At 56.0% G+C, this 16,794-nt stretch overlaps 1 protein-coding gene across 3 annotated transcripts in view; it reads left to right on the plus strand.

Moving 5' to 3' along the window:
- The first annotated feature begins 15,703 nt into the window (after nucleotides 1–15,703).
- EPHB2 (EPH receptor B2) overlaps nucleotides 15,704–16,794 on the plus strand; it is a 224,150-nt gene continuing 223,059 nt past the window's right edge. For all 3 annotated transcript variants that reach the window (XM_074975904.1, XM_074975905.1, XM_074975906.1), the window contains exon 1: nucleotides 15,704–15,916. In XM_074975904.1, coding sequence (XP_074832005.1) covers nucleotides 15,850–15,916 — 67 coding nt within the window. In that variant the 5' untranslated portion in view covers nucleotides 15,704–15,849. The remainder of the gene's footprint in view (nucleotides 15,917–16,794) is intronic.

Consider the following 16,794-nt stretch of genomic DNA (forward strand, 5'->3'; position numbering starts at 1 on the left):
TGCCGCAGCCACAGTGTCCAGCTCTCCCTGCTTGGGTGAATGGTGGCATAGTTTCTTATTATTTCAGCTGTGGCGATGCCCAGACACCCCGTCGTGACTGCAGCCCTGTGAAGCCCGCTGCTGTACAAGCCCACAGATGATCTCACTGCCTTTTGTGTTTGTGACTAACAAAGGTCACCCCCAGAGAGGCCCTGGCTGCAGATCGTTCTGGCCGTTCCTGACTTTAGATAGGCTGACATCCTCAATGACTCACATTCGAGCCACTAGGACCCTCACGTGCCAAGCCTGGTCTTCGGTGCTGCAAATTCTCCCCGTCCCTTGCTCAGCCTGTGCTTTTCTCCGCAGTGCTGTGGGTACGGCTTCCATGGCAGGAATGAAGCTGGCACAAGCAGAACAAATCCCTGGGAGCTGCCCTGTTTGTGGGATTGTCCAGACTCCGGGGACGTGTCACCACCTCCCCAGAACGTCACTGTGTGTGGGCTGATGTCACAATGTAATACAGACATGGCTGTAAAAGGGTTGACACTAACTCTAGCGCTGGAGTACGTACGCCCAGGCCTCTGTCCTAACCACCACGCGGCACTTCTGCACCCATTTCCGTCACACCCCACTAAGGCTTTTGCCTCTGCTGTCCTCTGGGAAGGTCTCCAGCCATCTACAATGTCTGTCTGGCCTCCCCTGCGGAGTGGTGCTCCCGCTCCCCCTCGTACCAGTTCCCTCACATCCTTCCTGTGCCGGTGGGCGAGAGGCTGCCATGCCGCTGGAATGGAACCCCAGCCATCAGCACAGGATCCCTTGGAGAACTTCAAGGTCATGCGAGCTGTCCCTGCCATGGGACAAACGATCCCATCACTGATGATTGTTTCTTAGGGGTTCAGGGTGTCCAAGGCCAGAAGGAATCATCTCGTCTGTCCTGCAGGACACCAGCCAACATCACCCCTGGAGCATAACTGGTGAGAGAAACATGCCACCTGGATTTTAGAAGTGCCAGTGAGGTGACTCCACCATGGCCCTTGGTGATAGGGCAGGCTGGCAGTACATTCCACAAGCTGAGCCGTTCTGAGACTTAGGCTGCAGGGCTTTAGGCAGAGCCATGCCTGAGTGCATCCAACTCACATACAAGGCAGGAAAAGTGATTCCTGGCCAAGCATCAATGTGATGCCCAAGGCTCCAGGAGCAAAACTCTGCATGCTCCCTGCAGCTGGTTCCCCTAGTGCAGTCTTCAGACTGCCGTGCTCCAAACTAGATGCTCCTCACACACATAGACGAGCTCAGAGGTGCCTGTGGACAGAGAATGTACAGAATGCAAGCTGCAGCGTACAGCATGAACCTCTCTAATCCGGGAGTCTCTCATCTGGCAACATCCATAATCCGGCATGATTTCAGTTAGCCGGACGACCGCTTATTACGGGTGTGGCCAAGTTTTCTGTGGTCCCACAAAGTTTGTTTGCAGCCACGAGTCCCGGCTTTCAGTGCTTTGTGCTGTTATTTATCTCTAATTTCCCTCTAACTGTCATCTAAGAGCCCAGTAAGCAGTAGAAGTGCCAGTAATGCTGCAGGCCAATATTGATGTCCTGTGGGCCGGCAAATTCTCTCATCTGGCACCATTGCTGGACTAGAGCGGTTCCACCAGTAGTAATTAATGATACCATTGAGCAGGACTAAAAGCAGGGAGCCCTCAGCTGGCTGCTAGCCCAGCCCTGGGAGGCTCAAAGTCTGGCCCTTAAGGCCTCCAAGCAGACTACAGCTGCCAGTCTTTTACCAGCCACAAGAAACAACTCTGTGCACAAGCCAAACACCTGGAAGGTTGGTTAAATCCAACCAAAAAAGGCTGCCAGCCTTGGGCTCTGGACCTGCACCTACCTGTTGGGCATAAGGGCCTCGAACAGGGCTCTGTTCACCACAGCACGCCTTCTTGTGGCTATGGCTGGGCATTAGCTTTGCCCAGTCTGCCGCCCCCTTGCTCTGGTTGCTTATGCCACGGCCCCTTTTGCTGCCTAATTGCAGTGCTTCACCTTCACGCCATGTCCGCCCACTTTTGGGTGAGTGGCGGGGTGAGTATCTGGCCGGGGAGGGGCCTGGCTAATATTCTCCTTACAAAAGTCAACCACATAAATGCTAACACAATGGAGGCCATCTTGGTCACCAGCAGGGATCGAACGTGTGGCCTTCTGCGCTCAAGAACAGGAGGTTTTACAGCTGACGATAAGGAGGCAGACGCTGCAGCTGGGGGCTGAAATGCTGTCGGTAGTTTAAATGTCACATAAGGTGGAGCTGGCACCTCCAAGGCACAGAAAAAACATCTGGTCTTTGGGCAGGGCAAGGACCGATGGGACTGGAGAGCCTGTCGGTGGGGCAGGTCACGGGGCAATAGGGGACCATTGGGAGGGGTGCGGACCTTGGAAGTGAGGTGAGAATTTGAGGGAGCCAGTTCCAGGGTTAGGGCGCTGCTATTCCATTGGCTGGCATCTGTCCCAGACACGCTGCAAATGCCCTCAAAGCAGGCCCTGGGTGCACTCTGCAATGTGGAATAGGATGCTGCACTGTTATATATGGTTCATCTACTGCATGGCTCTGTGCATACCAGACCTTTACTTAAGGTGGCCTCAGTCAAACCCACCACAACGTGAAAGGGTCTTACAGAGCACACACACACCAGGATTAGACACCCATAGACGATCCTGTGAAGGGCCCAGAGCCCAGCCTCCAGCTCAAGCCCAAACTTTTAAACAACAGTTTTTAGCCGCTAGCCCATCCTCCAAGAGCCCAAGTCAGTTGAGCCAAGTCTGCTGCAGATCTTCTATTCCACTGCAGACGTACCCAGAGAGAACACATTAAGTGTATATGTTTCTCAGGACACTCTGTAGCTAGTCCCTATCTGGTACAAGAGCCTGACTTGTCAATAACAAGACTGAACCCTGCTGTACACAAGAAACATGTAATAGGATGCTAGTCATGGGCTTAGTGCCAGAGGAGAAAGATACAGATGGAAAACAGCAAAAAATGTTGTACATAGATGGAAGAAACCAACAAAGTGTGCAGACAGAAGGGGATGGTACTAGTACTTAGCCCTTCTACTCCGCATGGAGCATAGATCACGTAGAAGTCTCCTCCACTTCATTATGTCTTGGGACAAAACTTCAAGCTGGCTCCAGGAGTACCCCAGTTGTAGTGCTTCAATCTCAGTAGACTTTCTCTGCGTTGTCCAAGGTCTTCCTCTTTTGCGGTTTCCTTGTGGTTTCCACGTGAGAGCTTGATGGACCACGCTAGATGACGGAGTCATAGTGGACAATAGCTAAATATGAGTGAACATCATGACGGTGTTGCAAGAAAAGTAAACATGATTCTGGGATGCATTAACAGGAGCATTGTGAGTAAGACACAAGAAGTTATTCTTACTCTGTAGTCTGAGCTGATTAGGCCTCAGTTGGAGTATTGTGTCCAGTTCTCAGCACCACATTTCAAGAAAGATGTGGAGAAACTGGAGAAAGTTCAGAGAAGAGCAACAAGAATGATTACAGGTCTAGGGAACATGAGCTAGGAGGGAAGACTGAAAGAACTGGGCTTGTTTAGTTTTAAAAAAAGAAGACTGAAAGGGAACATGGTAGCAGTTTACAAGTGCCTAAAAGAGTGTTACAAGGCAGGGAGAGAAAAATTGTTCTCCTTGGCTTCTGAGGATAGGACAAGGAGCAATGGGCTTAAACTGCAGCAAGGGAGGTTTAGGCTGGACATTAGGAAAAGCTTCCTCATGTTAGGGTGGTTAAACACTGGAAAAAAATGCCTAGGGAGATTGTGGAATCTCCATTGCTGGAGTTATTTAAGAGCAGGTTAGACAAACACCTATCAGAGATGGTCTAGACAGTGCTTGGTCCTGCTATAAGGGCAGGGGACTGGACTTGATGACCCCTCGAGGTCCCTTCCAGTTCTTGTGGTCTGTGATTCTGTCATTCATCCACAGGCCTCTGTTCAAAGCACCAGAAAACACAGAATCACAGACCTGGAAAGGACCTCAAGAGGTCATGAAGCCCAGCCCCCCACACTCACAGCAAGACCAAGCATCATCAAGATCATCTGTTTTTACCAGGGTGGAACAGCCACAGCAGATAACAAGGCCCAAAGAATTACAAACACTTTTACCGACAACACTCAGCCTGGTCTATACGGGAACTTACACGAATAGAACTCAAGTATCAGAGGGGTAGCTGTGTTAGTCTGGATCTGTAACAGCAACGAAGGGTCCTGTGACACCTTATAGACTAACAGAAAAGTTCTGAGCATGAGCTTTCGTGAGCACAGACTCACTTCATCAGATGCTGGTCTTGGAAATCTGCAGGGCCCGGTATAAATAAGCCAGAGCAAGGGTGGGGATAACAAGGTTAGCTCAGTCAGCAAGGGTGAGGCTTACTTCAACAACTTTCACCCCAACATCAACCTCAGCCTGGAACAGTCCACACAGGAGATCCACTTCCTGGACACCAGGTGCTAATACATGATGGCCCCGTCAATACCACCCTGTACCGTAAACCCACTGACCGCTACGCCTACCTCCATGCCTCCAGCTTCCATCCCAGACACACGACACGATCTATTGTCTACAGCCAAGCACTAAGATATAACCGCATTTGCTCCAACCCCTCCGACAGAGACAAACACCTACAGGATCTCTACCAAGCATTCTTGAAACTGCAATACCCACCTGAGGAAGTGAAAAAAACAGATCAACAGAGCCAGACGTGTGCCACGAAGCCTCTTACTACAGGACAAGCCCAAGAGAGAAACCAACAGAACACCACTAGCCATCACCTACAGTCCTCAGCTAAAACCTCTACAGCGCATCATCAGGGATTTACAACCCATCCTGGACAATGATCCCCCACTTTCACAGGCCTTGGGAGGCAGACCAGTCCTTGCCCCCAGACAACCTGCCAACCTGAAGCAAATCCTAACCAGCAACTATACACCACACCACAGTCACTCTAACTCAGGGACCCATCCATGCAACAAAACTCGTTGCCAGCTCTGCCCACATATCTACACCAGCAACACCATTACAGGACCTAACCAGATCAGCCACACCATCGTGGGTTCATTCAGCTGCACATCTACCAATATAATTTATGCCATCATATGCCAGCAATGCCCCTCTGCTATATACATCGGACAAACTGGACAGTCTCTACGTAAAAGAATAAACACACACAAATCAGATATTAGAAATGGCAATATACAAAAACCTGTAGGAGAGCACTTCAATCTCCCAGGCCACACAGTAGCAGACTTAAAAGTAGCTATCCTACAGCAAAGAGATTTCAGGACCAGACTCCAAAGAATTCATCTGCAAATTTGACGCCCTCAGCTCAGGGTTAAACAAAGACTGCGAATGGCTGGCTAAATACAAAAGCAGCTTCCCCTCCCTTGGTGTTCACACCTCCCAATCAACTGCTGGTAGTAAGCCTCACCCTTGCTGACTGAGCTAACCTTGTTATTCCCACCCTTGCTCTGGCTTATTTATACCTGGCCCTGCAGATTTCCAAGACCAGCATCTGATGAAGTGAGTCTGTGCCCACGAAAGCTCATGCTCAAAACTTTTCTGTTAGTCTATAAGGTGCCACAGGACCTTTCGTTGCTATGAATAGAACTATGGCTGATAACTCCACACCTATGAGAGAGAGAACTCTGCTGACCTAAAACCCGGTGTAGAGAGCCTGAAGGCAATAGAAGAATTCTTCCCTTGGCCTAGTTCTACCCAGCTCTAACTGCATTGCTCAAGGGCATGACAATTCCAGCTCCAAGCGATGTAGTCGAAGCGATGTAACATTCTGTGTGGACCGTGCAGTATAGCTACTGCTTCTCAGCGGAGTGGAATACTTCTGCCCTATGGAGGAGCCCTCCCATTGGTGTGGAGAGCATCTTCCCAGAAGAGCTACAGCCAGGCAGTGTTTTATGTGCCCCTCAGGGAGCTGAATACCTGCCTTAACAGGGGAACCCCGCCACCGCCAACCATGAAGGTAGTGTCTGCACTGGTGCTGTGGTGGGTTTAATGCAGCCCAGCCCTCAGCAAGAGAACTGCCAAGTGTAGAATGGGGGGACAAGGTTTGAGTCCGACTGGGCAGAGGAGAATTACGGAGAACTCCAGACGTCATAAAGAAAGAAGAAGTCAGAGCCCAAGGGCTTGAGCCCAGCAGAGGAAAGCTCGGCAGACACTGTTAACACCTGCAGTTTGCTCCTCTGAAAGAAGAACCAACAGAGCAATCTGCATGTCAGTGGGGGAATGGTCCTGTGCTGGAGGGGAACTTTCGTGGCTTCTACGCTACCGGATGAAACGGGCCAGCCAAATGATCTGAGTCCCCGCTCCCACATCCTCCACCCAGAGGCCTCCCTGACCTTCAGGTGCTCCCCTTCCACTTCCCCGTGTGGCAGAGAACTCGCAACCCCAACAAGGCTGGGCCCAGGGTTATGGAGTGCTCAACCCCCAACCTGTTGGGGTCACGTTGGGCAGGGGTCAGGGTGGTGGGAGGCAATAACTTTTGATGGGGGCCACTCCAAGGCTTTAGTAAGTGGTCAAGGGCTGTAGTTTTCTCTGGAGGAGGTGAGGGGTCTGGGATGGAGACTTGGTGCAGAAGGAAGCTCGGGGAAAGGGTCTGGGGTGCCAGATAAAGTTTGAGGTCTGAGAGGGAGTGTGGGTGAAGGAAAGGGTTGTGACCTTGGGCAGAGCATTGGGGTGTGGGACCCAGGAGGGGGTACGGATCCAGGAGAGGAGTCTGGCCTGGGGGAGGGGTGTAGGAAGGGGTGCAGGGTCTGTGAGGGAGCTGGGATGCTAGGGGCCGGCTTTGGCTTGGAGGTGCTTACCCAAGCAGCTCCTGGCCAGCAGCACTCTGAGACAGGCTTCCCTGACTGCCAGCAGCCCCAGCCCTATGGCTGCCCCATGTGGCTCTCAGCACTGTGGAGCGGGGGAAGAGGGGAGGACATTTACCATGCTGCCCCCTCCCCAGCAAAATCTCTCAGCTCTTTTTGGCTGGTTTTGTGCACTGCCTCTGACCCCCAGCAAAAATTTTTAGCTCCTACTGGTCAGAAACCAGACAATGGGACCTGATACATTCTGATGCACTGCCCCCACCACCAGCAAAATCTATCAGCTCCCATTGGCCAGTTTATTGCCCTATAGGAGCTGAGAGATTTCGCTGGGGCTGAGAGAAGTTTGTGAAACTGGCCAATGGGAGCTGAGCGGTTTTGCTGGGGGTGGGGTCAGCACCTGAAGCTTTCCCCCCTCTGCAGCCGTAAGGGCTGGACAGGGGCTGGATTAAAAAGCTCGATGGACCAGATCAAGCCTGCAGGCAATATCTTTCCCACATTCTGGGTCCTCTCTTCACATTGAATGCTTACCTCACCCGCTGATGATTACAGACAGTTCAAAACAAATGCAACTTAATAAACAGCAATCAATTTTTAAAAACAGAATAAAGAAAAAATGGGAAAAGTTAATGGAAAAACGTGACTCTGCTCTGTGACACAAATACCTGAAAACTGTCCCAGGAATGTCAGGGCAGGTCACAGTCTGTTCCTGGCAGGTCCTGGGCCTCATTTTCAGGGCTTGTCTGTGCTGCAGGGATGCTGCAGATCAGACCCTTGCTCTGGGTGGCAGAACCCTTCTCCCCAGCACCAGCCCCTCTCCAGTCTGGCCTGCAAGGCCTCTTGGCTGGTGGAGTGCCCCTGTGCTAGGCTTCTATCCAGGGTCGCCCCTGCTCTCCCCAGCTGCTCACTGCAGCCATCTGCAGCATGCCCCGGCTCCAGCTCTACTCTCAGCTGCACTGCTTGCAGCTCCTGGGCTGCTTCTCCGGTCCTTCTGACTCTGTGGGTGCAGGCCTGCCCCTAGTGTGGATCCGCTCTCTGTGCTGCTTCTCAGGGTCTCTGGCTGCAGCTCTCCTCCCAGCATGGATCTGCTGCTGGCTGTGCCTTTGGCGGGGTTGGCTGCCCCCAGCTCAGTTCAGGCACATGCCGTCTCCTTAGCTCAGCCCTACTCAGTCTGTACCAGGCAAATCCATCTCACAAGGAGGACGGGACTCTCCCCAGACTGCTCACTCTCTCTTTGGCCAGCCTGCCTGGCAATCAGGCTGACCTTTGGAGTTGGCCTCTTACCATTGTTCCTGGGCACGTTCAGTCTCAGGGTCCTGATTTCTCATGGATCCTCCCTTTAATTCTGGTACTGGGGCTAGCCAGCCCAAACCAACCACACCAAGTTCTAGTGAGGGGCCAATGGTTCCCTCACATGCAGATGGCAAGTGCAGAAGGAGAAGAAGGGTGTGGAAGTTTGCAGCAGTGACACCCACCTGTGGTGTTGCTGGTCTGATCCCAAAGCTCCGTAGAGATCCTGCTGGAGAGGGTTGGGTGTGAGCGCCAGCCAGGATCAGCTGGGCAGATGCCACCGGATAGACCTCTCTCCCATGAGCCACCCAGCGGGAAACAGGATGCAGCTTGGCCAGGGCTTGCAAGGAGGAGGGGCTGGAGGCCAGCTAGGTTCAAAGCACTGGCCATAGGGGCCTCTTGGGGCTTTGTGGAGAACTTCCTGGTGGGGGTGAGGGGGATGAATGCGAGACAAAGCCAGACTCCCGGGGAGCTTCCCTAGGTGAGTGAAGTTGGAGGATTTGCTCCCATTTTAAGACTGCTGTGCTTGCTGATTTGTCATTCATACACTGTCAGGGGGAGCATGGGGGGGTTAATAGCTGCCCTTGATCTCTGCCCCAGCGTCTCTTAGCCCCCCATGCAGCCGCGGTAGGGCTAGCTTGTGCCCTGGGCTCAGGCGCTCCGTGTCGTTGTGCTAAGTGATATGTTAAAAACAGAAGTTTAAAAATGAATGCTCGCCGACAGTCCTATGCTATTAGTTAATCGGCAGAATTAACGGCTGGCTTGGGGCCAGGCCAGTCACAGCCAGCGCCAGCACAGCTGAAGCTGCTTTACACCTGGGCTTTGCTTTGACCAGGTTTGCTGCTGCAGTGAAACTCTGGTTTCTGTAAAAATATGTGAGCGTTCTCCCCCTCCCAACCTGCCCCGTGGCCAGGCTGCCCCAGGGGCCCTGGAGCCAAGGGAGGCTACCGGAAGCCGAAATCTCCCCTTTCACACACAGCAACGTGAGGGGGGGCAGGTCTCCCCACTGCCTCTGAGCCTGTCTGGCTGCTCCCCCTCTGTTCTACTGCCCCACTTTGCACCAAGAGCCTTGTGCCAAATTCTTCCTATTGAGCAGGGAAACGCCCTCCCAGCTCCTGGGCTCTTGCCAGCCTCAGTGTCTCCAAGGGAGGTAGGAAGCTCATTGGGACATCGGGGAAGATGAAGACCAAATGGGCTCTGATCCAACTCAGCAGAAGGATGCAGTTCCCTGGTTCACTCTAGTGCTGGTGACTACAGGTTCCCTGCCTGGTCACTGCTCCTGTCTAGGGCAGAGTCCCTCTACCGCTCCCACTCCTTGGTCTGAGCTGTACAGGTTCAGGGCACAGCTGCACAGGTGCAGTTTTAGTTCCCTTCTGCCCAGTATGTGCAGGATGAAAAGCCAGAGATTTCTGCCTCCCATTCGGTACCCATGTGTGACATTATTGGACTTTAAAGCGAACATCTAAACCACCGACCTACGTTTGCACTAGGTGAGGTGTCCAATGAAAGCTGGTGATTCACCACATCTGTTTATGCTGCTCATGCGTCTGTATCATTTTTATATCTGGAGTTAAAGTACTGGCTCTGTACTTGGAATTGCAGCCTCTGGGAGAGCACAATGGGAGGCGTGGCAACCTAGTGCAAAAGGGTTCCTAGGCAGGTAACGCAGTAATGGATTCTAATCCACATTTCAGGAAGTTAGCTGTGGACATGGCATCTGAGAGGCTGTCAATGGCAGAATGCCCCCAAAAGGACATGGACAAGGGACAGCGCTCATGTGAGTCTCCATTGCGAATGTGCTCCCAGATTGGGAGGAAAAATGGATTTCCCTCCACATGGACAATCTCAATCTCCAGTCTTCGATCTTCCATCTTCAGTCCAGCTCACCACTTCAGGAGGAACTGCTATGAACTGAGCCCGGCAGGATAGCTGCCCCATCCTAACAAAGAATGCCTTCCAAAGACTTTCAGCACAGTAGCCCATTCCATCTATTACAGCCTGCATCGAGAACTTTGTGATTGATGTACCAGGCCTGTAACTGGATTGCTTTTAAGAATTTCACTCTCACTCTTCCGTATTGTTCAGAAATCTTTGGATTCTAAAGGATTGGCACAGCATGCTGGTTTGGGTAGGATCTCAGTATATATTGATCTGGGGATGCGGCTGGTCTTTTGGGACTGGAAAGACCTGTGTGGATTTGGTGAGATTGGTTTACATAACCTCTCATCTGTGTAAGGAGGGGACTGGCTGTGACACAAAGGAAGCTGGAAAGCCTGAGGGATTTGCTTGTGTAACTTTTTGCTGGCCAGGAAGGTGGCCGAGGTCCTCTTTGTGACTGGGCTGGTGCCTTATAGTGGAGCAACCTCAGTCTTGGGCTGTAAGTAGCCTTGTTTTGAGCAGTTTGCCCAGGTTTGGCTCTCTCAGTTGTGCTCAGAAAAACCTCCTATAGCACACCATGGCACACACCCCATAGGGCCCTGGTGGGCGGAGTGGCAGGTTCATCCTATGGCAGTAACACCTGTTAGTATTGCTAAGGGGATCGCACACTGCAATATGACAGAACAGCAGCTGGTGCTGAGAGCCGGATGTGGGAAGGGGCACCCTCGGGGAAGAGCCCGGGGGAAACTGGAGGAGCAGGACTGGAGGGGCTGTTGGGGGATCCTGCACCCCAGCCACTAGCGCAGGTAAATCCCAGACATCTGCTAACTTGAGAGATGCCCTCAGTATCAGGCCCTCAGACAATGGACTGGAGGAAACAAATGGCTGATCCAATGGGGATGCTTCTGGTAAACGGGCCCAGGGGAGGTGCCAGGCCCGCAGGCTCAGACTAGGGGAGTCAGCACCACAGGGCAGTGCCAACAGGACAGCCAGGCTTTGGGCGGCTGGAGTCTCTAGGTAAAATGAGGCTGGCATCAGAGAGAGCCTGCAGAAATAGGGCTTATTTCCTTTCCCTTTGCCCTCCGCTGGGACCCCAGCGTCGAGGCATTGGGTGCTGCTGCCAGCTGGCACACGTGGACAAGCCGCATGGCCCCCTGGCTTGCCCAGCAGTATGCGAGCCGCCCCATGTGACAGCGATCTCACTGAAAACAAGCAAGGTTCAAGCTGGTGGAAGACCTCTTCCGGGTTCTACCTCTGGGCATGTGGTCTAGGTCTGGGTCTGACCCACCACCACACCAAGTCCACCACAGCAACAAGGGAGCAGGCACATTCGCCAGTTTTGGCCAGGTCTGTCGTGCTGCAGGGGTGCTGATCTGGAGGTATTAAAGTGACTAGCGGGCGAGGGGATGTCTTTTATGGAACCAACCTTTCCTGGGGAGAGGTACCAGCTCTGGAGCCCACGGAGCTCTTCTGTGTGGCTGGGAAAGACAACCAGTGTCCCAGCTAAGCACAGCGTGTGGATCACAAGCAATGGACGCAAATGCCAAGGCAGCAGTCATGGTGAAGTGGTCTGTTAACATCTCCATTGTCACAGTACAGACAAGGCAGGTTAGTGAGAATGGGCGATGGATTAGAAAGCCACAAGCAGGACACTTGGTCATGTGACCACCCCACACATGGGCCCTCCCTGAGACCCCCAGGGAGGGCTGGGACTATGTCCATTCTGCCCTCCCGCCCCCACCTCCACCCCACCTCTTCCCCCAAGTCCCCTTCTTCAACAATGGGAGGGGAAGCTGAGAGCCATGGCTCTGCCCCGACTGCTGGGCGCATCACTTTGCTTCCTCCCAGTGCAGAGTGTGGTCCCACCCCTCTCCCAAGTGGCACACCAGCTGCCAGTGAGCGGAGCCACATTGCACCGGTGTCTTCTGCAGTAGCTGCCAAGTGCGGGGGGCCTGAGCCCTGCTGTGAGCATCACCTTCCTTTCCCCACAAGTCTCCTGAGGCACCCAGAGGCTCAAGTCCCTCATCCCTCCCACCTGTGGCATTTGCCCGCCCCCCCACCCCAGTGTTAGCATGCTGTAGATTGTTATAACAAATCCTAAACCCCGCTGTCTTTCCAGCCTGGGAGTTTTAGTGGCTGGCCACATTATGAATTCCAGCTGCCGGGCTCTTGCTTTGAAGGTGGTGTGGCCATTTCCTCTGAGGACGACGGCTGAGAGGTCAGAGGCGGAGTGACTGCATTCAGAGGAGTGCCCACCCGCCGGTGACAGGGCGCCTCTGTCCTTCATCAGTTCACCGTGTGAGTTCCCAGGAGCGACTATCTGCTTTGACCCACGGAGTTGCAAGTGGGGCAGTAAGTGCACTTGGTGGGGGCACATCACACATGGTGACAACCACATGTAGGGCCCCCAGGTCTCATGGGAGGTCTTGTGGGGGTGTTGATCATCACAGCAGCAGGGGTATGCCTGCAGGCTTTGCACCCATTGACTATCTTGGTCTAGACAGGCCCTGAGGTGTAACTGAGACCTTGTCTACATGGCAAAGTGTTTTGTGTATAACCTAAGGGGTTAATTTACATCACTCTAGTTATTCCAGAGTACTTAGCTAAACCAACCCCCGCACACCAACTTTATACCTGAATAAGAGTGTCCACACAGGGACTTAGACAAGTATAACTAAATCAGTATAACTGCTAAAACTTCCCCATGCAGACAAGCCCATGCATGAGTCTGGTGGGCAAAATACAGTTGTAGCTGAGAGTACCAGCACGTTCTCTGAGGCACTCTGCCATCAGATCTTCTACCTCTCCCTGAATTGCTTTGTAGAGGCTTGTAGAGATCTGAGAGAGGGACATTCACTGCTCCCTGGGACTGCGGTTCAGTTGTTTCCCTGCACTGACAGCACCACGCTCTCTCCAAGGGAGGCCCCTCTCCCAAGGGACTGTGAAGAAGGGGCCATAGCCCCAGCGCCAGGGTGGAGTCCAAAGGATACCTGAGGAATGTAGGTGACCCTGGGCATGGAGTGAGGTGAGGATGGGCTGGGGCAGAGCAGGGCCAGGGTTCTTTCACAGATTTATATTTATGAATGACTCTGAGAAAGCGAACAGCCAGATGGTGATATTGGATGGTGACCTGGGCTTTGCTGTGGGCATCACCACGTCACCACCTGGCTACAAGCCCTAGAAAATTGGGAGAAACTCCAGCAGGGCTAGGTATGATGGAGGTGGAACTAGCTGGTGGTAGAAGAAATCCAGCCTGGCTAAGTGCATGTTGACTAAGACAGACAGAAGTCCCCATAGGTGCTGCTGGATGTGCAGCTCCAGGACTTTCCAGGTCTTTGAGGTGTGAAACCTTTGCCTGGCACGCAGTGGCAGCTGCTGAATGAGCAAAGAGGCTGTAGGGGACATTCAACATGGGAGCCTGCATCAAACCATGGGGTCAGCACTGGAAGCCCTGTGCCTGGGCTTGGGACACTTCGTAATCAGAAAGAGTGGGGGCGAGCACAGCCATCTCATGAAGAGTTGTGGAAGCAGTTTGAGACCCGTGTGGCACTCTGACAGCAGCGGGGAGAGGGTCAGGCCTCCTGCCTTAGACAAAGCATGAGTAAAAGATTGCAGGTGAGGAAGAGCAGAGGGAGAGCTGGTCAGCACCTCCTCAGAACCATGTGCTAATGTGAGAACACTCGGTCTCCCTAGCACATCAGTAGCAGCTACATTTAGAGTCACTTGAGGGGCTGGGGGACATGGCTTTTCCATGCAGCCGGCGCGAATCAAAAGGTGTCACCAGGCTACAGCCAGTGGCTAATGAGCTAGGTCGCTTTGATCAGCAACATTACCATTCGTAGCTTTATGTGCTCAAGAGGTATCTGCCTCTGGTGCCTGGGCCCAAGCTGTCTGCTGCCAGGGTCTAGGAGGGTCCTTCCACCCATTAACCAGCTGCATTGTGGCGGGAGCTGACCTTTTTCTAACAAGCCTGCTCTTGCCCCTGGAGCGCAGCAAGAGGCAGAGCGCATGGGCTAAGGGCATGTGTCCAAGCTTCCCAGGAAGCTCCTGATGGAATGGGGGTAGGTCCTGCCACTAGTCCTGAGCTGGAACTGCTACAAGCTGGAGCACAGGACTGAGCCCTGCGCACCAATTCAGAGCTTGCTGCTGTAAACATTAGGGGGAGATCACAATGGGGGCTTACTAGCTTCCCCCAAATGCCCCAGGGAACGTCTGAGAGCAGATGGGCCTTGTCTCAGTGTTCTCTGGACATTGCGCCCCAGAGTCTGCACCCCCAAAAAACCTCTGTCCCAGTTCCATCGAATGCTTTCAGAACTCAGGGGTTGGGCGTGTAGTTCAGCTTTCGGTGGGGCACCTCGCTGAGATCAGACGTCCAGCGAACAGCGCTGGGACAGCGAGCAGCAAACTGCAGGAGGAGTGGTGCTGCTGTGAAGGGAGCAGACTGCTGATTGTGGGGGACGTGTGTGATGCTGCTGGAGGAACTCATGTAAGACAAGGCGGGGGCTCACCTGGCTTTGGACTACTCTTACTGACACTCTGGGTAGCCCAACAGCAATGTGGGGAGCGAGGGGCTGATAAAGGGAGTCAGGCTTCGGGAGTGGCATAGGCTGGGGAAAGCAGCTGCAGGGCAACTGGGTCTGGGCTGCTCCTCCGGGGCAGGGACTGAGACAATGCCAATCACAATGGGGCCCAGGTGAGGAGTGGCCAGAGCAGCACAGCCCCTGGAGGAACAGGGGCAGAAATGTGCAGGGCGGCAGCCCCTCAACCGACCTTTGGGGGGTGGGTGGGGGGCAGGAACCCCTGAGGGCCGCAGTAGTTTCTGGTCAAGAGGTTAGAATAATTTTGCCAGCCCCAGGTACCACAGTGCCAAGGCGGGAGTGGGCCTGACCCCAATCTCCTGCTCACACCTGCAGATCCAGGGTAGGGACCGGGACACGGGGGAGCTGGCCCAGGTTCACCCCAGCGCGAATGAGGCAGGACACGCTATTGATCAAGGCCACAGCAGCTTTTGGGCCATGCTGACCCCTGGGGTCAAATTCAGCTCTCGGGCTCTCTGCTCGCCCCCAGCACCCCGGGACTGCGACCGGCGCAGCTGGGTCCCTGCCTTGCCTCTCACTGGCACCGCTACCTTCAGAGGCACAGGGCGGGCGCCCCGCACCCCACCAGTCTAGCGACCGGGGGCCAGGGGCTGGAGGCAAGCGGGGGGATTCCCCATGAGCCCGGCCCTGGGCGGCTGCCCCGCACTGCCCGCGGTGGGGAGCCGGGCAAGGGGCAAGCGCGGTAACCAGCCCGGGGCGCCCCTGGAGCCCGTCCCCGCCCCAGCGCGGGGCGCACCTGGGCCAGCGCCGCTGCCGCACATCGCCCCCCGCGGCCCAGGGCTGCCCGCGGGGCGGGGCGGGGCGGGGCGGGGCAGCGGGATCCCCGGGCCGGGCGGCAGGTGGCGGGGCCCGGCCGCACTGACAGCCCGCGCCGGGAGATACCACTGGCGGCGGGGGGCGCCGGCCCCGCTCGGCCGGAGGGGCGCCCCGCCCAGCGCCATCCCCCCCGGCTGCGCCGCCCGCTCGGCGCGGCCCGGCTCGGCTCGGCTCGGCCCGGCCCGGGGGCGCGGCGGGCCGGGGGCGGGGCGGCGGCGGCGCTCCCCCGCGCGGCGCGGGCGGTGGGCCGCTCCAGCCTGGCGGAGCGGGGCCGGCTCCGCGCTCCCTCCCGATGGCTCACTCGGCGGCGAGCGCGGCGCGTGTGTGAGCTGCCTGCGCGGGGCCGGGCCGGGCCGGGCCGGCCGCATGGAGCCGCCGCCGCTGCCCCGCTAGCTCGCCCGTCCGCCCGCCAGCCATGGCGCTGCTGCCCGCCGCCGGCGTCCTCCTCCTGCTGCTGCTGCCGCTGCTCGCCGCCGTGGAGGGTAAGTGCGGCCGGGCTCGGCTCGGCTCGGTTCGGTTCGGTTCGGCACGGCACGGTCGGGGCTCGCCGCAGTGCCCGGCCGGCTCCGGCGTTGGGCGCCCCCGGCGAGGGCTGCAGCCGGGCCCGGAGCCGGGGGATGCGCAGCCGGCCGCGCTGGGGCCAGCAGGGGCTGCCGGGCCCTGGGTTGCAGCTGCCGGCCCGGCCTGGCACTGCCCCATCCCACACCTGGCCTGGGGCTGGAGCGAGCGTGTGGACGCTCGAGTGCCCCCGCCGGCGCTGCCCGCTGCCCGGCCTGGCCGCTGCTGCCCCCTAGGGCTGGGGGCACCTTGGCTGGAGGCTGTGCGGTCCCTGGGGATGCTCAGCCCTGGTGCTGCCCAGGCTGGGCTCAGCTTGGCGCTGGCGAAGGGCTTGGCCTGTGCCTGCAGCAGACTGGGACCTTCCTGGCTGCCGGAGCCTGTGGGGACCCAGGGTGTGGGCTGTGTGCAGCTCTGTGCCCCCTGGTTGCCCGGTTGTTGGCTCCCCAGCCCTGGCACAAAGCACCGCTGCGTGGCGGGCAGGGAGCAAGCAGAAACTGGGCACCTTTGGAGCATGCGGCGGGTGCGGCAGCAGGAGCCCATGTGCAGAGGTGGCGGCTGGGCATGGAGCGAGGTGGGGTTCGGCCTGCTTGAGGGGTGCGTCTGCCCTCGTGCTACTCTCCGCACAGGGAGCCAGCAGGCCCTGCTGCCCAGGGACATCCCGACGGCACAGAGCCCTGGTTCGCCTCTGGGGCGGAGAGGCGAGCGCTCGCTGGACTCTGGCTCGCCCCAGGGCGGCGAATGGGACTTGTCTTTGGGGCAAAAGACAGCTGGGTTCCCCGGCTTGGCAGATGGCCAGGTTTGG

This window comes from Carettochelys insculpta, chromosome 23, assembly GCF_033958435.1.
Source record: "Carettochelys insculpta isolate YL-2023 chromosome 23, ASM3395843v1, whole genome shotgun sequence".
Classification (NCBI taxonomy): Eukaryota; Metazoa; Chordata; order Testudines; family Carettochelyidae; genus Carettochelys; species Carettochelys insculpta.